Raw genomic sequence first — 25,120 nt, forward strand, 5'->3', positions numbered from 1 at the left:
TTGAACCCCTGGACCATCCATCAGCCCTGTCCCCACAACCCCAGCCTGGTGACAGATCCCAGATGTAAATGGGAAAACCCCCACCCTCAGACCCAGAGTCCAGTTCCACTCAGCTAAGTTAGCCCAGGCAAGTCCCTGAACCTCTCAGAATCCGTGTCCCTGTCTGCCTCATTCACAACAGTGAACACTTGAAAACACACATGTCCAACAATAGAGGGCATTAAACAGGACAGCAGAAGTCCGCAGGAGAATGTTACGTGTGTAACAGTAACACCATAGAATATTGAGTAACACGGGACAGTGCATCAAATACGGAGAGAGATGTTTGTTATAAACACATTTTTAAAGATTATTTACTTGAGAGAGGGGGAAGAGAGGGCATACACACAAGTGAGCGTGGGGGACGGGGCAGTGGGGAGAGAATCCCAAGCAGACTCCCCACAGAGTGTGGAGCCCAACGTAGGTCTCAGTCTCAGGACCCCAAGATCATGACCTGAGCCAAATCCAAGAGTCAGATGCTTAACCAACTGCACCATCCCGGTGCCTCCTGAACATTTTTGGTAGAAAAGTACACCAATGCAGGAGAAAAAAAAAAAAAAAAAGACGTTATATAATCATAAAGCTAAGAGCAGTGATTCTTTAATTCTTTCTTTATACTTCCAAAGTTGTCAACAGTGAGCATGTCACACTTTTTAACTAGGAATAAAGTTATTTAAAAAAAAATCGCTACCACACTCATTTCACCTTTTTCCTCCTCAAAGAGAACAAGGTTACAATTCACTGACCCAGGAACCTAAGGAAGGACACAGGGAGTCCTTTACATTATCCTACTTACCATTGCCTACACTACGACTGGCCAGGTTTTGAACTTGGAAGAACAGTACAGCTAAGAAAATGGATTTTGTGGAAGGTTACATCATGGGCCAGAGGCTCCCTGAGGAGACTCCCAAAGGGGTCGACTCCTGAGCCCTGGTCATGCCTCAGCATCAAACGGTCTCCACTGCCACGCTGCCCCATCCGTCCCGCTAGCAAGAAAGAGCGCCACGTGCCACCCACAGGTCATTGTCTAGCTGCTCCGTGAGGCTTGGCTCCATGCTGTACGGGAGTGAAAAGCCTGCCAGCAGAGCCATGTTCCCATTCAGCTGGTTTTGTCCCCTGGTAATGAGCTCCCTTGGCTCCCTCCCGGGCTGGAAAGGGGCCGCTGCAGACCGGTGCCAGCCAGAAAAGCCCCTTGTGAATGGCCCATCAAGGAATTCAGGAGCTTGGCAGATGGCTAGGCCACAACCGTCCAAAGCAAACAGTCATTCCAGTGGACAATATCGGCTTGACTGGAGATGGAAGGCTTCCATTCCCCCACCCCCATTACAAGGTCCATGACATGGCCTCACAGAAGCACACACACCCCAGGACTGGGGACCAAGGACACGCACACGCTAGGGGCAGGTCTTGTCACCAACAGCCTGTGGCCAAACCTGTATGGTCCTCATCCCCTTCTCTGTGAACACACAGAGGAGAGGATCAGCTGTGAACAAGTCTATGGCTTACAAAGGCCGTATTTATCTTCTTCTCCATCTCCAATCCACACTCCCATTTTAGGCATTGGACCAGATGGCCGGCTGTGGGCCTCTCGCTCCTCACCAGCTTTGCAGGAGCTGGAAGCAGGGGACACACATGCTACTGCACCCCAGTAGGTACCCAACCACACAGTCCCAGTGCCAGTCCCTTCAGACCTCCCTCCTCTCTGCAGGCACTATAGAAGGCTATAATTCATCAGTAACATTCAGTGGGTTCCCCCATAGACTTCCCGAAGTTTCAAGCAGCTTCAGGAACTAGCTCTCCATTAGAAGGGATAAATGCTAAAATAGTCCCGTGATCACAAGCATGTTTTTTAATATGTCCTGTATGATAAATGAATGAACCAATGAACCAGTTACATACATTCTGCACACACTGTGGTCTTCTTAAAATGTTTCTGGAGAATCCCAAGCATGCATGGGATAGTAAGACCACCTATTGAGGCCTCTCTCCCAGAAGGCTTCAACTCTTTCCTGCTCCCTGTCAACAAAGACCCATGAAACCAGTTCAGAGACTCAGGCCATCTCCATAGCCATGTGCTATCATGTTTTGGAATATGCCAGATGGACCAGTGCTGAAAGGTCCATGTACCACACAAATAGACACTTCCAACTCCACTATTACAGAAGAAAAAAAAAAAATGGTGCCCAGGTAGAAATTCACCGGAAACATTCTTCTTTACAAAGACTCACAGTAAATCCCATGGCCTCAGAACTGGAGAAGGCCCTCTCCCTTGAATGGGGGCCCTACTGCCCATGCCTCCACCTGCCCCACACAAAACCAGAGCGCCTCCTCCCCCTAAAGCTTTGCACACACAAACCAGGTCCCACCCAACTGCAGGAAAAGACCATGGCCTAACTCAGCAGGGAAGATTTCCAGAAGAGGGTTCTGGGCCTGGTGCCCCAGAGGAAGGATTCTGGAGGGAAATTTTTCCATTGGATTCCATCATCAGAGACAAGAACTCAGATCTTCGTTTCCCACTTCCTTTACTGTGGTTTGATTTGTCTACTTGCCATGATGGATAATACCAGAAAACAGCTCTCCCTGTATCTTAGGGAGGTATCGGTCAAGTCCAAGACCAGTGGTCTGGCTGGACTTCAGGAGGCTACCTGGCTAGATGCTACAGCCCATGTCCTACTCTGCAGCAGAATCACATGGAGGGGCTGCTGCTCAAGTTTTAGGAAGAACAGAACGTAAATGATGTCCTTAGTACCTACAGAACCCACCCTAACCACATGGGGGAGGGTCTGGCCATCTTCAGCCTAGAAGATCAACTCTATGTTGGGTTCCATGTCGTAGTGGATGTTAAGTCACGACCAGGTTGTGTGTGCTCTACCCCTGGGTCAAGAGACACACTCTCCACCTTTCTCACCCTGAGCCTGTACTCAAAGAACAGAAACCTGTATTTGCAATCTATTTGCCCAATGAAAGCATGTACTCCATAGCTGGGACAGAAAGCCACCGAGGAAAGCCGGCATGAGGTGTATAACTATTCCAAGCCCTCCCAGCACAGAAACCTTGGGCAGAGCATGCTGGAAGCTGAACTGGTACAAAGCTTTAGGTCACATTCCATTCAAGTTCTAGTTTTTCCTAAACCTTTGCATGGTAATTAACAGTGCTTCAGGAAGCAAAAAGTTTCCACAGGAAAAGGTAATTCTGTCAAAGCTTACCCCTCAGTGAATGGGGATAGGTCTTAACGCTCCAACAGCCCAGATGTTTGTGGGAGGCCAAATGACCCTTGGTGAACAAGGGACAGAGACGCTCGGGAGGCCCTTGCCCTACAAATGGCCATGCCACAGTGCCCCAAAGCAGTGATGGAGGACCCCTGTCTGATGTAAGAAAAACTCTAACTTCGAGGCTGCTTAACCTTAGACCCGGCGAAAGGGTCCATCTTGCCAGTACAAAATGTCAGAAGCTAGGACGCAAAATGATTTTTTAAAAACTCACACAGACCTTATTTCTTTCTAGACATCCAGCTCCTGTAAATACCCTCATTGCAGAATGACCAGAAGTGATCAACTTTGAATGATATCAAGTGCTGAGAAGACAATCATCTCTCCCCCTTTGAACTTCAACAGGACAATGACCAGAAGATCATTTCGATTATTAAAAACTGGGGTTTCCAAGGTGCAGACCCCAAGTATGCCCTGGCAGGTAATGCCAGAGAGCTCCAAGTCCACACACGTGTGAAAAGCAGGTGAAAACACGTTATACCCCTCCTGACCGTGTCTTCCCATCCATTAAGCCGACCTCCAATTCCACCGTGCGTCGAAATCACCTGGACAGCCTGGAAAACAATCCATGCCCGCCCAGGCAGCACCCAAGTGCACTGGATTTTCTTGGGGGTACAACTCAGGTATCCCCATTTTTCAAAGCCCCCACACCCCAACCCCCCACAGATGTGCAGCCCAGTCTGAGAACCATAAACGTTCACGGGCCCACCTTGCCTTCCTCAGTCAAGGCGCCCCGGTTACTAACAGAGCGCGCAGCCCAGGGGCCCGCGCCCAGACACCGCCGCAGCTCCTACCTACCTATGTAGAGCGAGGAGTCCTTCCTCCGCACGTGGTCGTCGATGTAGGAGACGCCCAGGGGCTGCACAGGGGTAGCACCGATGCCCAGGAGCACCTGGGCCCCAATGAGCAGCAAGTACATCATGTTGGTGGCGGTCCGGCTGCGGCAGATGAGGTCCGGGTCGGGGCCCTGGTCTCCACCCGAGCCGTTGGCGGCGCAGACGTCACGGCCCTCGGCGCCCCAGCGGATCTCGCCTGCCTCGTACTTGTATTGGTGGGTCAGGAACTCGGGCAGCGCCGACAGCAGCGCGCCCAGGGCCATGACGATGCCGCCGCAGCCGATGAGGCGCGGCCGGTGCCCGCGCGCCCCGAAGTAGCTCACGAAGAGGATGAGCGCCAGGTTCCCGATCTCGAAGCTGCTGGCGATCACGCCCACGTCCGCGCTCTGCAGGTTGAACCTCCGCTCCAGGGTGGTCAGCACGCTCACCTGGGGGTGCAAAAGGAAATCTCAAGGCCAGTGCTAGCACACGCCACCCGAGCAGCAGCCCCCTCCGGCCTCGCGGGGCGCCTGCGGACAGACCCTGGCCCCTCCGCAGTGTTTCTGGGAGGCAAAAGACACCTGCGACAAGGGACTTAAACCTGAAGAGTCCGAAAAATACTTAGTAGGATAACCCTAATTCGACGGCCAAAGAATTAACTTTCCCGCTGGCAAGGAAGTTTTTTCTTGGCACCTGTTTCCATCCTGAAAGGTTCTGCCTGTATTTGGGAAACACAACTGCCCTTCTCCACACGTGGCCACCATCCCGTGCTCATGGGCAAGCCCTAAGTCCATTTTCACCCGCTCCCAAACTATACCCTATTTAGAAACTCCATGCTGGGAGGGCGGGGGGAGGAGGCTGGGGGCTTTTTACAAGTTAGCAAATCCTACCTGAAGAAAACAAAACAAAGCCCTAGTTGGCAAAATGGACACGCTGGATTAGCTCACTGGGACAATCATTAGCTCCAGTTCCCTCTGGAAATTTCCAACATACATTTCCCTAGAGGCCTTCAAATAAACAACCTAGACTGTTCTTTGCCCTGCAGCCCTGCTAATGTCCCCTGATGGAACATTTTTAAGACTTTCCCCACCTCTGTATTCTAGTCTGTTCTTCACCTGTTTAACACATAGTAAACCTCCACAGTGGCTTGGCAATGCCCTCCCCACACACACACACACAGAAGAGAGGACACCTGGCCTCAAGATGCCACCTAGCAGACAGACACATAACACAGCTACAATACAAGTCCCTGGATATTACCTTCATGCTACAGGCATCACAGGAGCAGGGTCAAGAAGAGACGCATTATTTTAGGGCTTTTGAGCTGGGGGGGGGGAGTGCAAATGGCCCTGCCTCCTACTGTTTGTAGGTTCCACATGGGGTATTATCAGCGAGAGTCCCCGTCTTCATGGGAGGTTGGATAGCCCTAGCTGGGCAGGGAAGTACACTCCAGGCTAAAGAGTGAGCAAAAGTTGGTGGCATGATTTAATAAAGGAGTGGAAAATGGTTGGAAAGGTAGATTGGTGACAGATTCCAGAGAGCCACAGATGCCACCCTAAAGAAATCAGGCAATCCCGTGCAGTGTGGTGGAAAAAATGCAGCGCACAGAGAGAGGAACACCTGGTTTGAATCCCAGCTATTACTCCCTTAATTAGCTCTATGATATCGGTCAAGTTGCTTCATCTGTCCAAGCTTTGATTTCTTAGTGAAGCAGGAACGGGAACATCAACCCAGAAGTGTGTACATGAGGGTTGAAAATAATGGAAGGTCCGCTAGCAGAGAGCAGCCTTTCCATACCTGGCAGGAGAGCCTAGGGAGAGGAAGCAAAGCAGTGGGGTGCGGAGCCAGAACTCCAGGGCCAGAACATCTGGGACCATCCTGATTCTGAGACTTTGGGCAATTCACCCTATGCTTTCACTTTCCCGTCTATAAAATGGGGACAGGAGTGCCAGGAGCAAACAACATACAGGGTAAGTGCTGTAAAGGGCTACCTATACCACGGTCACTTATCTTGGGCATCGGGCAACATCAAAGCAGAAGAGAGGATGTTAGGTGTGGCCATCATGTGCCAAATGGGCCACAGAAGAGTGGAGCGAGGAATGCCAGCAAACTATTAACGAGGAGAGAGGAAAGGCAAAGTCAGTAAAGTGGCAAGAGAGATGGAAGGGAGAATTTGAGAGGCTTGCAGGGGCAGACTTCTCTCTCCAAGACACTCTGGGCTGCAGGCTCTGGGTGACTAAAGACTAGGAGGAATGAGAGTTCTGTGGATCTCGCCTTCCACCAAACGTATGAACACGTGCCGCACTGCCCAAATGCACGCATCCACAGCCTCTGGCCATGGGCACACCCAGCTATACCTGTAAGGATCAGCAGGTCTCCGTGCACTTTATGAAAAAGAAGAGTAGCCCAGGGATTCTGTCCAACCTCATCTTCAACCCCACACGTTCAAACAGCCTTCTTCAACCCAGGGCTTCTCAAAGCTACCTTCAGATTGGAAACACTTGGAAATGCTTAAGAGTTCAGATGCCCAGTCCCTCCCCGAGCTTCTGACTGAGCTGGTCTTGGGGTCAGCCTGGGATTTCTTGACAGTCCCCAGGTGACTCAGCCCAGGGTCAGCAGCATGGCAGTAATGCAATGCCACCCACTATGATGGTCTGTCCTTCAGCACTGGCCCCGGGGTGGGGGGCGAGCTCAGTAGAGGAGTGTTCTAACACTGGTATTGGCCACAGGACATCTGCGTCCCCACTCTTGCCCACATTCCAATTCTGATTCCCATTCCCACTGCATTTCCTAACCAAGACAAAGCCAGCTCGCAACTCAGTTGGCCCCCATTATGTGGCTAGTTTAGTTCTCAAACACCAAGTATTTGCAATTGACGAGAAAAGAAATTTATTAGCCAGTCTGGTCTCATTAAACTGGTTTTCAGATACTCCTGAAGAAGTTCTTTCTGGAAGGTCTGGGTAAGAAAAACAAAGGCTGCCTTTAGTCACTCCTTTGCTTTGTAATAACAACAACAAAAAAAGCATGATGGGATCAGCGCTCTAGCAGAGGTTTGTAATAGGTAAAGCTGTGTGGGAGTGCAGAACCCGATAGTCTGTCTGCCTGGGAGGTTGTCCCCAACCTTTGTGCTGAGCCTTGAGAGATGCCCAGAAGACGTGGGTGCAGGAAAGGAGCGGGAACACATCCAGGCACTAGAGTGCCCTCACGCCTGATGGGTCTGCAGCCTGGTGACCCCCATGACGGGAGTCAAGGACAACAGACGTGGGAGGGCAGCAGGTGGGAAGGTTTGGAGCAAAAGCTGTTTTTCACTCCTGCCACAAGGCTTAATGACATAAATATTAGGCGGCATATCTGAAACAGGACAACAGCGCTATTTCAGCAGGTGTGACCTGTCATAAAATATCACACAGGTGTGGGCATTTATGATGACAGATAAGGATGGTGGGGATGGAGACAGCTGTAGGCAAAACAAAAACTAATCAGCTCTTCTAGAGAGAGCTGGTGTCTGTGCCTGCAACTCCACTCGTCCTGCCTCAAGCCTGGTCTTTGGAAAACCCACAAGGGATGACAGGACGTGGAACGGACCTCACCTCCTTGACCTGTGGCCTCTGAATGAAGCATTAGGCCCTGCGAACATTCTGAAAAGACGCTCTGTGGATCAGATCAGAGGCTAAGGTCTTCACTCACTTAAAACACAATTTTGAGAAGATGAACTAATTAAGTATGCACGAGACCATAAAACCCACTTGTGGCTTTTATGTGGCAGTGAACAATCCAGCAACGAGAAATATGCATGCTAAAGGGAACGACTGTCTTTACTTAATGGGCAATAGGACTGATGGCAAACGTCTTGGTAATTAGAGACGAAGGAACCGTTAACTCCAGGAGGAAAAGGAAAGTGTCCTTACCCTGTGCCAAGTGGATATGAAGTTATTATTAAAAGAATGCAATATTTATCAGGTCTCTACTAACCACGATTCAAAAAAAAAAGCTTGCATTTCAGAATCTCTTGGAACACTTGTAACACTTGTTAAAAATACAGCCTCCAAAACAGAAGAGACCCAGTGGCCCGAGATTTTGTATGACTCCGGGGGTCTCGGATGCCCAGCTAGGGCAGAAAACCACTGCTGTTCAGGGGTCCACCCACGTACTCACCATCAACCTTGAGCTGTGCTCCTTAACCTCGGTGTGGCAGCAAAATCACACAGAGGAGATCACCGCCCCACTCTAACCTGAGAGCTTATGACGCCTCAGCCCCGGGGGTGAGGGCTGGGGATTTACATTCGAACCAGCTCCCAGGGGATGCTGATGGTGCTCAGGGGACCACGCTTTGAGGACCACTGCTCTACTACCCTTCCCGTCAACAAGCCTCCCTCTGCTCAAGATGGAAGTTGTTTTTTTGTTTTTTTTTTTTTAATTAGACACGAGTGGAAAGCACGCTCTCCTTTTCAGCTCCTAGAGACACTCTCACATAGGCAAACTGGGGTTGCCTTCTGGGGAGGCTCCCCTCTTAGGGTTGCCCAGGCCAGCTGCAGCAAAGAGGATCCAGCCCAAAAGAGGGCCCTTCAGCCCACGCTGTCATGAACGCCCTAAGAAAAGAGGCACCTGGAGACCATGGTCACGTAGAGATGAGCCCTTCCTCACCTTCAAAAGTCAGGAGCTCACTAAGTAAGGAGAGAAGTTCTCCCGAGCAGCCGCGGACAGTCCGAATAGCCCCCAGGAGTCTTCCCAGAGGTCTGCCTGTTTTCTTACTCTGGCCTGGGGCGCGGGGCCTGGACTGCAATCACCTGGGGAGCCTTTGAAAACACCAGTGCCTGCCCCGCCCCCAGCCAGGGCTCTGATGGCATCTGGGAGATACGCACCGGAGCAGAGCTACTTTCAAATCTCCCAGATGATCCTAAGACACAGGCAGGCGGAGGAATGTGTGTGCATAGACGCACCGGGCGGCCGCGGCAGAGGGGCCGCCGCGCAAACGTGGATGCTACCCCAGGGCAACGTGGTCATCCGCGTGCAGCGTGGGAGCAGGGAAGCCTCGAGGCCAAATCTGCCTGGGACGGCACGTGGCCGATCTTTCCGCGCCGGTCTGCACAGCGTTAGCAATACTCGCTCGAGTGAGTATTACGAGATCGTGCCTCAGAGGACCTGGCACACAGTAGGTGCGTCTGAGAGTTCTCGCCTCATCACCGGTGCGCATGTTCTGTGTGACTTCCAAGTCCCACCCAGATGCGTGCTCCGTCGCAGGTGCAAGCAACGTGACTGTAATTGAGAGACGATCCCTACCCGGTGGGAGTTTATCATCTGGGGAAAGCAGAAAGAAGCCATCGAGTAACACAGCCTACCAACACAGCCTGCCAGACAGAGGAACAGAGTGGCAGAGGGTTTAAGGGAGTGAGAGCATGTTTGGTTGCACGTGAAGGAAAATACACCCAGGATTCTGGGATACAACAAGGATCAACGGGGTGGTGAGGGTAGGGGTAGGTTACAACATGCCACAAGCAAAGACCTGTGGGGGTGTGGGGTACAGTTCAGACAAGGCCTGGGACATGGTCGGGGGAAGACCTTTAAGCCTCAGAAGATGGTGAGGAGTCATCAGAAATAAAACAATCTTGAAGGCCAGGCTGAGGGTCTGCCTTTGATTTGGAGGTCAATGGGGAGCCAAGAGAGGTTCTTGAGCAGGAGCAACATTATCCTGGCAGCGGGGCCTAGCGTGGAGTGAGAAGAACCTGAGAGGGCAGCTATCACAGCAGTACTGGTGGGAAAGGAGGCTTCTGCAGGGTAGGGATGGTAGAGCATCAGATAGCGCCCCGGGGAGAGGGCCCAGAGAAGGAGAACAGTGCAGGGCTGGCAGCTGAGGAGGTGTGGACCAAGGAAGGTACAGCAAAGGGAACTCGGGAGAGTCTCTGCTGGCTCAGTCTGGGGCCATGTGAGGGCTGAGAGCGTGGGAAGGCTGGGAGGAGCCTGGGACTGGGGAGAACCTTCATCTTAACACCAGGCTGTCCGAGGGGCATGGGATGTGACAGAGAGCAGCAGGCTGCCCCAGGGGAACTTGGAGGAAGCTTCACCCTTAACCTTTGGTGCCCAGCAGCAGGGCCCATGTCAGGGAGCAGATGCAGAAGCAGTCCGGGAGATGTAAAGTTCACCTAAACTACAGTCACATGCGGTATGACGTGCAGTCCCCCTGCCAAACAGGGGTCAGCTCACTTTTTCTGCGAAGGGCCATAGAGTAAATATTTGCAGCGTCCGAACCACTCAGCCTCTGTAGCAACTACTCACTCTGCCATCTTGGCACAAAAGCCGCATCCACAGGCAATATGCAAAACAGTGGGCATGGCTGCGTTCCAATAAAACTTTATTAACAAAAACAAGCAGTGGGCTGCATTTGGCCATAGGCCACAGATTCCCCCAATTCCTGCTCTACTGTTCTCAGTCAATCCAGTTTGACAGATCACGTTATTCTTATGCCTGGCAATAAACACACTGGCCATTTATAACAAGTCTGTGAAGCCCTCCTCTTGCTGGCCTAGGAAAGTCAATCTAGGCAAGGCTGTAATGCAAGTTTATTAATTCCATGAAAGTAATCTGCAAGGCAACTTCAGTTTCTTGTCTGATGTGCCAAGGGCATGTCTCCTTGCAGTAAGGAATGGGATGGTGCAGGACGGGCTGAACCACATAAGCCCAGACAGCACTGTCCTATAAGAAGCAACAATTTCATTGGTTAAACGAGGCACCGTGTGTGGTTTTGTTTTTCATCTGAACAGTGGCTCCTTGGAGCACGTAAGTTAGGGCACAAGGGAAATGCCGCACGCAGGGCATTCGCTTGTGAATTCCAGGATGTGATGTTTGCAGAACCAGGTAACAAAAGACAACATCTCCCGTAATTGCCCTGGTGGCAAACAGATCACTCTTCTGCCTCGCAGGTCAGTGGGGAAAAGAGGCATTTAGTCACTGTTGCTACATTGCTGGCGGATGAGTTAGCCTATATGATGACCACATAATAAATGGCTGTCCTCTTCCAACCACTGTTCTCAAAAAGCACAGTAAGAATTACACGGAGAATCCCTGATTTAGACCTAACTCTGGCCTTCAGCCCTCACCAAAATCATCAGTACACGTGAAGGGGCAGGTGGAAAACACGAGAGATTTAGGGAGTCAAACATTACCCGTGGGACCTTAGGCAAGGCACTTAACACACCTGTAACTCCCTTTCCCCGTCTGTAACGTGCAGATGAAAATCCTGCCCTCACAGCTTGCCACGGGTTCAAATGCAAGGGAAATGTTCTGTACGATGTTCATCACTGTAACAGCAGTTATGCCTGGGGTTGCGAATACGCAACATGACTTTCCCCTTTGATGCGGCAGTGTCCTGGGAGTCCAGTGACCCTCTCTGTACCTTTTCTCTGATTACCCTGAGTGAGAGCTGCCACCTGGCTCTCCTTAAGCCTCACTGGTCTCTGCTGTAAGCCCGTCTCTGCCGTTCCCTATATCCTATTTCATTATTCGCCTCTTTCTCAGACTACTTTCCCCTCTACATCCCGTTTCTTAGCTTCTCTCATCTCTTCTGCTACCTCTCTCCCCTAAATGGCCCTAAAATACAACAGAAACACTTTTTATTGCTCCTTACATGTAGCGAAATTTTATGTTCAATTAATTCTACGAGAATGTGTAACATTTTAGGATTCTCTTCTAAAACAGAATCTCCGAATTTAAAGGCCTCCTACTCATAAATTTCATCATTGATTTTTCTCTGTAGCTCAGTGGTCCATCATGGAAAACAAAGATTCTCCCTCTCCGCTGGGTAAAACTAACAGAATGCTCGTCTGCTCTGTTACTGAGCTCCACGGTCAGCACCAGAAATGTCCGCATCAGGCTATTATTCATAATCTGGGTTTAGCACCTTTTATAACCTCATTCTTTCAGTTCACAATTTATGTGGCACCCGATCTCTTCTGTTAGAGAAACTTGAAGAACAGCAGGAGTTAAATGATTTCTTCAGCATTCAACCACAATGTTTAGAAGACCAGACGTAGTCTCAAGAAAGAGATTTCTAACATACTAACAACTGATGCAGGCAAACACCCCCCCAGGCAGAACTGTTTTCACCGAATTAGACTTCTCTCGATGCCCTAGGGTCCAGGCTTACCGTCAGCTGAGCTGAAAAACCCCACACTGACTATCTGGGCCATCCAAGGGCCTAAACCAGGGGCTGGAGATACCCTCAACTAGCTCGCAGAATCATGGAGATGGCAACTAGGAAAATAAGCAGTGATCACCAAGGGCGAACGAGTCTCAAAGCACAGTCAGTAACCAAAGAAACAGCGTGGTTAGTACCTAGTACCATGGGAGGAATGTGGCATCACAGCAGGCTCCCGAACAGGGTGATATTAATTACAGCCATCTTCAACAGTTACTAATTTCTTATGGGACATACAGTACTGAGGACCTTACATATGTTGACATATTAATTCTACACTGTGATTCCATGCGGTAGGTGATACTGAGAGTACAATTTTACAGATAAGGAACTGGATGCTGGAGAAGATGACAACTCTGCTGACAGCCACACAGTAAGCAGAGGCAGGGGCCAGGACTGAAGCCCAGTCACTAGCCCCACACCAGAGGGATGGAGCACCCCTATCCCGGCCTCAGTGGGGTTCTCCCCCATCCACATCGTTAAGTAAGCAGGTGGGTTCCATCAAGTAAGCAGAGGCAGTCCCAAGCAATTAGTAACAAACTTGCTTTTATAAAAAGCAAAAAAAAAAAAAAAGGGGGGGGGGCACCTGGGTGGCTCATTGGGTTTAGCATCCGACTCTTGGTTTCAGCTCAAGTCATGATCTCAAGGTCATGAGATCGAGCCCCGCATCAGGCTCCATGCCCAAGTGGCGCCTGTTTGAGGTTCTGTCTCTCTCCCCTTCCTCTGCCCTCCCTCCTGTCCTCTGTCTCTTACTGTAAAAGACTATTTAAATTTTTTTAAAAGTTTTAATTATTGTTAAAAGCTCTGCAGGGTGGGAAAGAACTTTGAAGTCATATATAATTTTGAAAACCCAGCGTTGAACAAAGATAAACAGGTTTCCTTACGGCTAGACTTATGAAAGATTCCCAAATGGTAACATGCATTGTTAATCATCCATCAAAGTATATACTATGTAGCATTTCTTGAAATTCTGTTATCCATTTTTTAAAATCCTGAACATCCCTGGAAAAAATATGTATCTATTTTCAGAAATACTGGGTTAAGATAGGAGATAGGAGAAATGTGTTTAAGTACTAGAAAAAGGTCTGCTGCTCCAAGGAACTAATTTTTTGGCTTCTCCAGTCTCACCTCCAACCAAAGGCTATTCAACAGTCTGATTATAGCTGCGTTTCCCTTTTTGCCTTGCTTACCAGGAATCTCGGACTCCAACCTACCGCCATGTTTGAGAAATGGAATGGGATGCCAGGGCTGCAAATAAGCATTCCATTTCTTTCCAGGTTTTCAAATTCTTCTTGTAATTCCACAGGTGTGTGCTACATGAAAACTGCTTCTACCAGAACAGGGTACAAGATCATCACATATACATTCCTCAACAGCAACCCACCGGACAGGTATTTAAGCCCTAATACCTACGTCCTAAATACCATGATAATCTGCTTCCACTTAATTATGTCCACTCAAAGAAATGAACCCACAAATAAGCTGATAAGAAAATAACACGTTCACCAAAACCTGAGCATCCAGGTACAAGATAAACACAGACCAGAATGAAACAATGCCCATTTGCGTGAGGCACTGGCTGGAAGGCTTCTAGAAGAAGAAAGTCAAAACCTTGGGGTCAGAGCAGTTGAAGGCAACAGTCATACACAGTGAAGAGTTCATCTTTCTTAATCTGCTCACACCAGCTCCCTGCGGACTCTGCCGCCCGTCCGTCCAGTACATGTCAGGCACCAAACCCCCTCAGCTTCGCTAAGACACACAGTGACCGACCACAGGGACGATGCATGTTACTGCTAACGTGGGTGCTGAGAAGGATCCAGCCCATTCCCATTTTACAGGGAGGAACCACAAATGCAGAGGAATGAAGTAATTTGCCCAGGATCACATACCTGTAAGCGACAGTTCTGTCTCCTGCTGCCCCGTCCAGTTCTGCGCCCCCTCCCCCATGTTAAAATAAAAGTAAACCTGTCACTACATGGTCTTGTTCGAACGTGAGTACAACAGTCTACTGTGTGTTGGATGCATGTTCCCTTGTTCAAGGTGCTGAAAATGCTGGACCAATATAGACCAAACCAGGTACCAAAGGTACCATAGCTGTCATGGACCAAAGTCATGGAGAGATTATCATTAGTGCAGGAGGTGACAGCAGTGCCGTGTTCTGTCCAAGCCAAAGGTGGGCTCCTGCTCGCCGGAAAGATAAAGGAGGGAACGCCCTGTAAGACTCCCAGCTTCATTCCACCCAGGGAAGGGGCATCCCTGCCTCCCACTCGGCAGATCCATTTGCCCACCCACCACCTTCTTGCCCCCCTGAACACCTTGCTTCACCTCTCTGCCCTATGCTCTCTTCCCCCCTGCACTGGCTCCTTCTCTACCGTATCCACAAACACGCCCAATTCTCATCCGTATTCAACAACTCAAAATCCCCTCTTTATGGATTCACCCATTAGTAAACACGTAGGTTGCTTCCGTATCATAGCTAATGTAAATAATGCTGATAAATACAGGCATGCATGTAACTTCTTGAGTTAGTGTGTTCATGTCTGGGGTGTACACACCCACCAGCAGACTGACTGGATCATCTGGTAGTTCTACTTTTGAATGTTTTGAAGAAACTGTGTCCTGTTTCCCACAGTGGCTGCATCAATTTCCATTCCTGTCGCTGCCTTTCCTCTTTCCTTCCATCCAGAGGCGTAGAGAATGTCCCCATTTTTTGGGAACACTTCCCTGCTTTGGACGCTCAGGTCAATCCCATGCGACTGGGCGTCACCACCGTGCTACGGCCATGGGAAGCAGCTCTGGATGCAGGTCCCCGCTGAGCTCCTACTTCCTAAATGTGAACGCTATTTTCCCTACCCTCCTCACACGGGCTTTCTCTGATTTCTGACACAGCTGACGGGAACAACTTGCCGTCCTCGACTTTCCTCCAACGCCCAGCCCTCGACCACCACCAAATCTGTGTCCTCTCCTCCTCCTCTTCCCTTGCTCTCTATGGCCAGAATTCTCCACAGTCACTTCTGTTTTTAAGTCACTGTACAAAAACCGGGGGAGAGGAATCCCCACATTCTCTTATCTCCAGCATGCTGGTGGCACCCAGTCTCTCGCTATAGCCACACTACACCTCTGAGCTGCAGACCCCTCTCCCCAGGAAGCACCCAGCCTCCACGGGTCCCAACATAGCATTCTGCTCTCCATCCCCTCCAGGACCCCTACCCCGAGCTCAGCAAGCCCAGCCCTTCTGATCTCTCCTCCCTCCATAAAATCAGTACTTCTCTGACATCTGCACCATCCCGGGCCTCAGACACCGGACAGTCACTCCTGGCTCCCCACCCCACCCAGCTCAGTTCTGTCGCCCAGCCCCTGTTCCCTGAAACGTCCCCAGTGCATGGCACCAGCTACTGCTCTTTCCTGTCTCACCTCATTCAACCCATCATTCAACCCATCCCCAATTAGTTCTCTCCTTAAAACCCTCCAGTGACTCCCGCTGTGAGCCAGAAAAGCCCAAGCTCCTTGTCTCCGGGGAGAAGACCCCGACATTGGGCCACATTCTGCCTCCCAGCCTCCCCACTGCAGCAATCCCTAGCTGCAACTTTCCTATGCTGATCTAGATCTGTCTCATCCCCCCAGCTTTCAAAGGGGCCAAAACACCACCCAGCCCACTCCACTCGCTTCGGAAATCCCCACTTATTCAGCAGTCCAGTGCCACCTCCTCCAGGAATTCTCCGGGCCTCTCCTTCTCCCTCACAACCATGGTTCTCGATATAGACTCCCATGTGGCCGGCATTATATTGGCATGTCTGGTGTTCCTCGTGAAGGCTGAAAGTTCCTTGGGGGCAAAGACTGGCTTATGTCTGCAACCCAGCTCCTGAGCACAGAGCGGGGCGCAAGGTGGCTAAGCCAGGTCACTACATACAGCAATGTGACACATACGCTTTCCTGCACAAAGGCTTCCTGCCTCGGTGGTGAGTGAGCCTTGAATCCAGCAGAGACTCTGTTCACCCCAATAGTGTGCGCTGGAGGAAGAAGCACCAATTTCCCATTTGCACGGTGGCTCCGTCCGGGCGAGCAGGAGCCTGGGCTGATGAACACACACTCAAGTTCCTTACCCTCCCACAGCTCCCAGGTGGCCCCTTCCCTTTGCGTAAGAACCTAAATAAGGGTCACACCAAGCGGCTTTATCCATTCCTGGAGGTACCTGATGCAAGGAAACTTTGGAAATGGTAACAATTGTGCTAATTAGGTTCTTGGAAACAAACTCAAGTGGGCAGACCCAGGCAGGCTCCAGCTCAATATGGTACGTGAGCAGCACCAGGCATTGTAGGCAGTTCCTGGGCCTGGGAGGAAAAACACATGAGCCCAAGACGAAGACTGACCAACACTTGGCCTCAACGAGACACAAAGCCATCTGTTCCTTGGGTCCCCTGCAGTCTCTCGTCCTTTACCTGCAGTTACTCTGGGAGCTGCCCTCATTTCCTCTGAATGTCAAGCATCACTTAGTAAAGATGATTCGAGGGTTAGAAGAGCTGACTATGTGCAAAATACCAGACGGAGGACATGGGGGCTGAAATCAGAGATAAGACAGAGTCCCTCCCTCAGTGAACTCACAAGCACAAACATTTTATAGCATTTACCATGTGCCCAGCTCTGCTCTTATCACTCTTCGTATGTTAAATCCATATCATTCCTACAACAACCTCAGTAGGTTAGATACTACTAATTTTTTTTAAACATTTCTTTAAAGATTTTATTTACTTATTTGACAGAGAGACTGAAAGAGCCAGAGAGCACAAACCGGGGTTTGGGGGTGGGGCGCGGGGAGGCAGAGGGAGAAGGAGAAGCAGGCTCCCCGCTGAGCAGGGAGCCCAAGGCGGGGCTTGATCCCAGGCTCCTGCGATCGTGATCTGAGCTGAAGGCAGACGCTTTACCAGCTGAGCAACCCAGGTGCCCCGCTTTTTTTTTTTTTTTTTTTTTTTTTTGAGTAATCTCTGCACCCAGCATGGGGCTTAAACTCACAACCCAGAGATGAAGAGTCAGAGGCTTTGCCGCCTGAGCCAGCCAGGTGCCCCAATAGGTACTATTATTATCCCCATTTTACAGATGAGGTCACAGAGGCCCAGAAGTTAAGTAACTTGTCCAAGGTCTGGCAGGTAGTAAACGGCCGGGCCAGGATTCAAGCTCAGACAATCTGGTGTCAGATTCCCTCCTATTAATTGCCACGTGATTTTTTGCTCTCTAGAAGCTGGGAAAAGACAATGGGGCTGGAATGGCAGCATGAGAAACTTGACCAATTCTCTCCTCAAAAACAGTAATAAAACTGGACAAGAGGCACCTGGGTGGCTCAGTTGGTTAAGCGACTGACTCTCGATTTTGGCTCAGGTCATGACCTCAAGGTTATGGGATCAAGCCCCACACTCGGCAGGGCTGCTTCTCTCCCTCTCCCTCTGTCCCTCCTTCTGTTTGTGCATACACTCTCTCTCTAAAATATATTTTAAAAATCTTTAAAAAATACTTTTTTTTAATAGTGGTAAGGGTACTCTTTATTTTACTTTTTTAATTTTTTAAATTTCTTTTCAGCGTACCAGAATTCATTGTTTATACACCACTCCCAGTGCTCCATGCAAAACGTGCCCTCCATAATACCCACCACCAGGTTCACCCAACCTCCCACCCCCCGCCCCTTCAAAATTTTTTTTTCAAATGGATGAAATTGTAAAAAAAAAATAAAAGACAAAACCCACCATTTCAAGACTCCGGAAATCAACTAAAACATGCAACAAATTGAGGAGCACTTGTTCATGAAAAAATTCTGAACCTCTGATAAAAGCAGGAGGAATCTGGGTTCTTTCCCTCCTGTGTTGGTTGGCCCAGTAGTTCAATCACATGAGTTGGCCATGCAAACCAACAGCCTCACGGTTGGAAGGAGTCCACCTGATTTAAAGTGGAACATGAAAAACCACACGCAAGCGTGCTGTCCGTAAAAACAGCCATCCCAATGGAAAGTGAATGGCAAACATCAGCCACTCTGAGGTTTTGATGCTGGTGAGGACAAGCAACAGACTGGCAGACTAGACAGAAATTCAATAGGAAGACCAGCCATAAGAGTCCTTGATAAGATCTCCACATATTTCTGGCTAACTGAAAGGCCATGCAGAAGTGAAGGAGTAACCAAAGAGGGTCTACCCTCTCTACTCCTCCCAGGCTGACTGTGAACCCATGTGCATAGACAAAAGAAATGCAAAAGGACCCAGAAGAAAGGAAAAGTTGGAGAAACTTAAAAACTGCCTTAATCTGAGGGGCATCTGAGTGGCGCAGCTGGTTGAGTGGCCAACTCCTGATTTCAGTTCAGGTCATGATCTTGGGATTCTGGGATCAAGCCCTGGGTTGGGCTCCATACTCAGTGGGGAATCTGCTTGACAATTCTTTCTCTCTCTCTCCCTCAACCCTGTTCACATTATCTCTCTCCCTCTCTAATAAACAAATCTTTAATTTAAAAAATTCCTTAATTTTGAATGCAATCTTAGCACTTGAGGCATTTGAACACAAACTCTGACCAACCATTGACTATGCGGACACAGAGGCAACCCCTCGGAAGCCAGGATTTAAAATAAAAACAAGAATTTACAATCAAAGAAAAAGAAGAACCAAAAATTTTAAAACTGAGCCAATAGATCAATGGCCACATATCACAAGAGAGACAGATACCACAGATTTAGTTCAGGCAAATAATTAAACAGAATAACAACAAACCATGGGCAGGAATGGGGAGAGTGGGGGAGGACAAAAAAACAAATCCAGTGCTGCTAGGTATATTACTAAAATGTCCAATTTTCAACAAAAAATAAAGAGTCATGCAAAAAACAAACAGAAAAGCATGGCTCGTCCTTACTGAGGGGCAAAAGAACGGTCAATAAAAGTCATCTGGGAGTCCTTGACTGGCTCAAAGGATTGTGTGATTCTTGATCTCGTCATGAGTTCAAGTCCCACATTGGGCACAAAGATAACTTAAATTAAAAAAAAAAGATTAATAAAAGTAATCTGGCAGTGGGCTCCAATGTTGGACAGAGCAGACAGACTCAAAGCACCTACTATAAATATGTTCAAAACACAAAAGAGGGGCGCCTGGGTGACTCAGTGGGTTAAAGCCTCTGCCTCTCAGGTCATGATCCCAGGGTCCTGGGATCGAGCCCCGCATCAGGCTCTCTGCTCAGCGGGGAGCCTGCTTCCTCCTCTCTCTCTCTGCCTGCCTCTCTGCCTACTTGTGATCTCTGTCTGTCAAATGAAAAAAATAAAATCTTTAAAAAAAAAAAAGATTCTCTCTTAAAAAAAAAACACAAAAGAAATCCATGTTTAAGAAATTAAACAGCAATATGATATTAATAATCCAACAAATAGATTATCTGAATAATGACACAGATCTCTCTCTCTCTCCCTCTCTCTCTCTCTACACACACACACCCCGAATAGAAATTCTAGAGTTGAAAAGTATAGTAACTGAAATGAAAAATACACTAGAGGGGTTAAATATCAGATCTGAGAAACAAAAACACATAAGAGATCCTCATTAAATTAACAGCTGACTTTTCATCAGAAACAACCTAAATCAGAAAGCAATGGAATGGTCTAATTAAAGATCTGAAAGAAAAAACTGTCAACCAAGAATTCTATACTCAGCAAAACTATTATTTAAAAATAAAAGCAAAATAAAGATTTTACCAGATAAACAAAGACTAGGAGAATTCATTGCTGGCAGATTTTCCTTGGATGTAATACTAAAGGAATTCCTTAAGTAGAAAGAAAACAACACCATACAGTAACTCAAATATATACACAAGGAAATAAGGAGCCCCAGAAAAGTTTGATATGGGGGGTAAATGCAAAAGGCTGTATATACTTTCCCTCTTCTTTTAAAGGCAGGGGATTGCATAAAGCAGTAACACTGCATTGTTAAAATTCACAGCATGTACAGATTTAATATATATGATAACACAAACAAGGGAAAGTAATGGATCTGTATTAGAGCAAAGGTTTCATATTTTATAGGAATTAAGGTTTCACATTTTATAGGAATTAAGTTAGTACTGATCTAAACAGACTTTGATAACTTAAGATGCATATTGTAGAAACAATCACTAAGAAAGTAATTCAAAACAGGGGAGAAGGAATTAAAATGAAACTCAAGAAAGTATCTATTTAACATGAAAGAAGGCAATAAAGAAGGAACAGTGTAGCAAAAAAGACATAAGACAGAAATTACAAAATGGCAGATGTGAACCCAATGACACCAACCTTAAGAGCCCCAAAGCACATGAAGCCAAAGTTGACAAACTGAAAAGAGAAATGAACAATTCAATGATAACAGCTGGAGAGACTAATATCCCTTTCGATAATGGATTAAACAGGTGCCTCCTTAGCGCAGTAGGCAGCACGTCAGTCTCACAATAATGGATTAAACAACCGGTCAGAAAATCAGTTAAGGTTAAAGATGATTTCACAGCACCACTTCCTACCAAACTTAAAACTAAACAATAAAATGACAACCCAATTTTAAGAAGAGGCAACTAATTTGACCAATTTCACCAAAGACAACACAAGAATGTTTAATAAGCATTTGAAAAGATGTTCAGCATCATTAGTCTTTAGGGAAAGCAACTAGAAATCACAAGGTGCCACTATCCACTCCCTAGAATGGGTATAATAACAAAACAGCAACGATAGAGCATTCACCTGCATGGGGGAGAACAGGAAGTCACATACATCGTTGGCGGGAATGTAACAGATAAAGTGGTCAGTCTCTTTGGAAAATAATTGGGCAGTTTCTTAAAAAGTTATATATTGGGCTGAGTGGATTAGTTGGTTAAATGTCCAACTCTTGATTTTGGCTCAGGTCATGATCTCAGGGTCGTGAGATCAAGCCCCAAATCGGGCTCTGCACTGGGCATGGTGCCTCCTTAAGATTCTCTCTCTTTCCCTCTAGCCCTCCCCCCAACCCGCTCTCTTCTCAAACACACACCAAAAAACAGTTATATATGAATCTACATGAACCAAGAATTCCACCCCCAATCCACCCAAGAGAATTGAAAACATATGTCTACACAAAGACTATGATAGCAATATTCATAATAACTCCAAACTGGAAACCACCCACATGTCCACCAATGGTCACTAGATAAACAAAACATGATAGAGCCAAAAAAAAAAAAAAAAAAATCAAACACTAATCTAATCCAGTTAATATAATATCTACTAAAACCCAATAGCAAAGAACAGTATTTAGCTATAAAATGGAGTAAATTACCAATATATACTACAGCACAGATTCACCTCTAAAAGATCATGCTAATTGAGAGGTAAAAGACTGTATATTGCATTATTCCAAGTCTATGATATGTCCAGGCAATGCAAAGAAAGAAAGAAAGTAGGTTGTCTTGGACTGGGATGGGACGAATCTGACTGCAAAAAGGCATGAGCAAATTTTTTGGAGTGATGGGAGATGCTTTAAATCTGGACTCTGGTGATGGTTGCATTATTTTATAACTTAAGTAAAAAATCATTTCATTGTATACTTAGAATGGATGGGTTTTATGGTATCTAAGCTATGCCTCAAGAAAATCAGAGGAGAAAGGAAGACAACAGGTGCAAATAGTCAAAATGTGAGGCAGAATGTGTTAAGTGCAAAAAGGACACTAGGGAGGTTCGGGAAAAGCTTCCCATAGCAGGAATCATCAAAGGTAGGTCTTGTAGAACACGTAGACTGCGGACAGGTTACGGGGAAGAAAAGGAAACCAAGTGGAAAGAGAATCTAATAAGCAAATGCAAGGAGGTGGGAAAGGCTAAAGTGTGTTTGGGGAACCAAGCACCGTCTGGTTTGCTGATGGGCAGGGTAGGGAGGGGCGGGGAGAGTAAGACCCACAAGACAGTCTCACTTTCTGGCTCTGGGTCAGCAGTCTCGTCTAAATCACTTTCTCCCCTTGTTCTAGATCAGTGGCTGTGGACTTCGTGCCGGGTTGGCTATTTAGGAATCATCCAAGTGATGTGCAGAGCAACAGAAGATTCTGGGGTACATTTGGGGTGGAGTCCAAGGAGCTGCCCTTTGAAATCTCTCTGGGAGACCCCGATGCTGTTTAAAACTCATGGATGTGGGACGCCTGGGTGGCTCAGTTGGTTGGACGACTGCCTTCGGCTCAGGTCATGACCCCGGAGTCCCGGGATCGAGTCCCGCATCGGGCTCCCAGCTCCACGGGGAGTCTGCTTCTCTCTCTGACCTTCTCCTCGCTCATGCTCTCTCTCACTGTGTCTCTCTCAAATAAATAAATAAAATATTAAAAAAAAAAAAATAAAAAAATAAAAAAAATAAATAAAACTCATGGATGGTTTGCCCCAAAGAGTTCTGAACAGCTCTTCAGCTGGAAATACAGCAGTCTACCCTTCTTCCAGAAGTACATCTGATGACATCTTCAACCCAAGCAGAGAGCAAGGGGTTTCCTTTTAGGAATTATTTTTTGTGAATAGGGACAAGGAAGCGTCAAGAGTAAAATTCTAAAGCAGCGTTTTCAAACCTTTTTTTCATGATCACCTTCAAAGAGCCTTTGCAGACATTTCTTCCTAATCGGCCCGCATGAAATTTTAATACCACAGATATCGTGTATGTTTGTAAATTGGATGTAAATCTATGCTTGATAAATTAAAAAGGTAATAAGCTTTTGTGCCTCTCCCCACCTAAAGGAAGCCATTTCCCCTCCACTAGGGGTGATTTCACCTCCATTAAGAAGGCATGCTCTGGGATCTCATGGTGAAGGGAAGGGGCAGCTGACCCCTACCCACTGGGTGTGATGCTAGTATCTTATGTCTAAAATGTTAAACTCTCGGGGCGCCTGGGTGGCTCAGTTGGTTGAGCATCTGCCTTTGGCTCAGGTCATAAGCTCCGGGTCCTGGGATCAGGCCCAGCATCAAGCTCCCCGCTCAGCAGGGTGTCTGATTCTTCCTCTGCCTCTCCCCACCACCCCCTGCTCGTGCTCACTTTCTCTCTCTCTAATAAATAAGTCTCAAATAAAATCTTTAAAATAATAAAATAAAATAAAATGTTAAACTCCTTTAGCTGGATTTTTCCAGATCAGCTGGAAATGAAGAAGCGAGTACAGCCTTCTTGTCCCCTCCAGAAGAGACCCAAATGATCCTGGAGGCCAGAGAATAACAGAGCCACGCCCAACCAGGAGAACTATTGCAGAAACGAGATCTCTTATGTCTAATAAAAGCTAGAAGCCAGGAGAGACACAGTTTGGGGAAACTGCACAGATAAGCAGGTCTAAGATGGTACTAGAAATATGATCATTGGGGTAAAAGTTAAAAAATAGAGCTACCCTATAGTCCGGCAATTGGACTTCTGGGTATTTACCCCAAGGATACAGACGTAGTGAAAAGAAGGACCCTATGTACCCCAATGTTCACAGCAGCAATGTCCGCAATAGCCAAACTGTGGAAAGAGCCGAGAATCCCTTCAACAGATAAATGGATACAGAAGATGTGGTACGTGTATACAATGGACTATTACTCAGTCATCAGAAAGGATGAACACCCAGCTTTTGTATCAACACGGACTGGACTGGACTGGAGATTATGTTGAGTGAAATAAGTCAAGCAGAGAGAATCAATTATCATATGGTTTCACTTACTCATGAAACATAGGGAATAACATGGAGGACTTCAGAGAAGGAAAGGAAAGGGGGGGCATTAGAGGGGGAGACGAGCCATGAGAGACTCTGGAGTCCTGGAAACAAACTGAGGGTTTTAGAGGGGAGGAAGGTGGGGGAGGATGAGTGAGCCTGGTTATGGGTATTAGGGAGGGCACGTATTGCATGGACCACTGGGTGTTATAAGTATATAATGAATCATGGAATACTACATCAAAAACTAATGATATGCTGTATGGTGACTAACATAACACAATTTTTAAAAAAGTAGGGGCGCCTGGGTGGCTCAGTGGGTTGGGGCCTCTGCCTTCAGCTTGGGTCATGATCCCAGGGTCCAAGGATCAAGTCCCGCATCGGGCTCTCTGCTCAATGGGGAGCCTGCTTCCCTCTCTCTCTCTCTGCCTGTTTCTCTGCCTACTTGTCATCTGTCTCCCTGTCAAATAAATAAATAAAATCTTTAAAAAAAAAAAAAAACTAACCAATGTGAAGAATTAAAAAAAAAAAGAAATACGATCAAATGTAAAAGAAAATGCACTTTCTGGAAGAACTACGACCTCCAGCTGGGAGAACAGAGACATTTGAAAATACCAAGGCAGTGGATTCTTCACCTGTCAGAAAGCGGCTACTGCCCGACCCTGGACCAGAGCGCGGAGAGCAGTGTTGTTATGTGGCCTGGCAAGCGGGCATCCTGGCTCTGTTCTTGAGCAGGGAGCCAGCCCAGTGTGTGTTGGATAGCAACAGATGCGTCCCCTGGGAATGCCACAGCCCTATCATATTAACTGGGTCACATTATCTCCCTTTGACTTCATGCTTAGAAAATAAGATGTGTTGAAAGAGACTCCTTCGCGCAAGCCAAGAACACCAGAAACGAGTCAGGAGCATGCGCTTTCTGCATCTCATTCAATTTCCGCTCAGAAAACGCTACGTGTCTAGAGCAAGGACTCCCTCTCTCACTCACCTTCACCTGGCTTTGCCCTCCGAGTTGTGGCTCCCACAGTCCTCCTCACATGGACGTGTCACCCATGGCAAGATGCCTCGACAGGGCAGAAAAGAGAGGAGATAGTCTTGCGATCACTGGCCTTGGACACCCAGTTCCAATAATTGTCCTTGGCACACTGCTGC

General features: G+C 47.7%; 1 protein-coding gene across 6 annotated transcripts in view; it reads right to left on the bottom strand.

Moving 5' to 3' along the window:
- The window catches only part of SLCO3A1 (solute carrier organic anion transporter family member 3A1), a 300,076-nt gene that overhangs the window by 231,921 nt on the left and 43,035 nt on the right, over window positions 1–25,120 (bottom strand). For all 6 annotated transcript variants that reach the window (XM_032842354.1, XM_032842355.1, XM_032842350.1 and 3 more), the window contains exon 2: window positions 4,107–4,572. In XM_032842354.1, coding sequence (XP_032698245.1) covers window positions 4,107–4,572 — 466 coding nt within the window. The remainder of the gene's footprint in view (window positions 1–4,106; window positions 4,573–25,120) is intronic.

The sequence above is a fragment of the Lontra canadensis genome, unplaced genomic scaffold, assembly GCF_010015895.1.
Source record: "Lontra canadensis isolate GAN:19392208 unplaced genomic scaffold, GSC_riverotter_1.0 scaffold128, whole genome shotgun sequence".
Lineage (NCBI taxonomy): Eukaryota > Metazoa > Chordata > Mammalia > Carnivora > Mustelidae > Lontra > Lontra canadensis.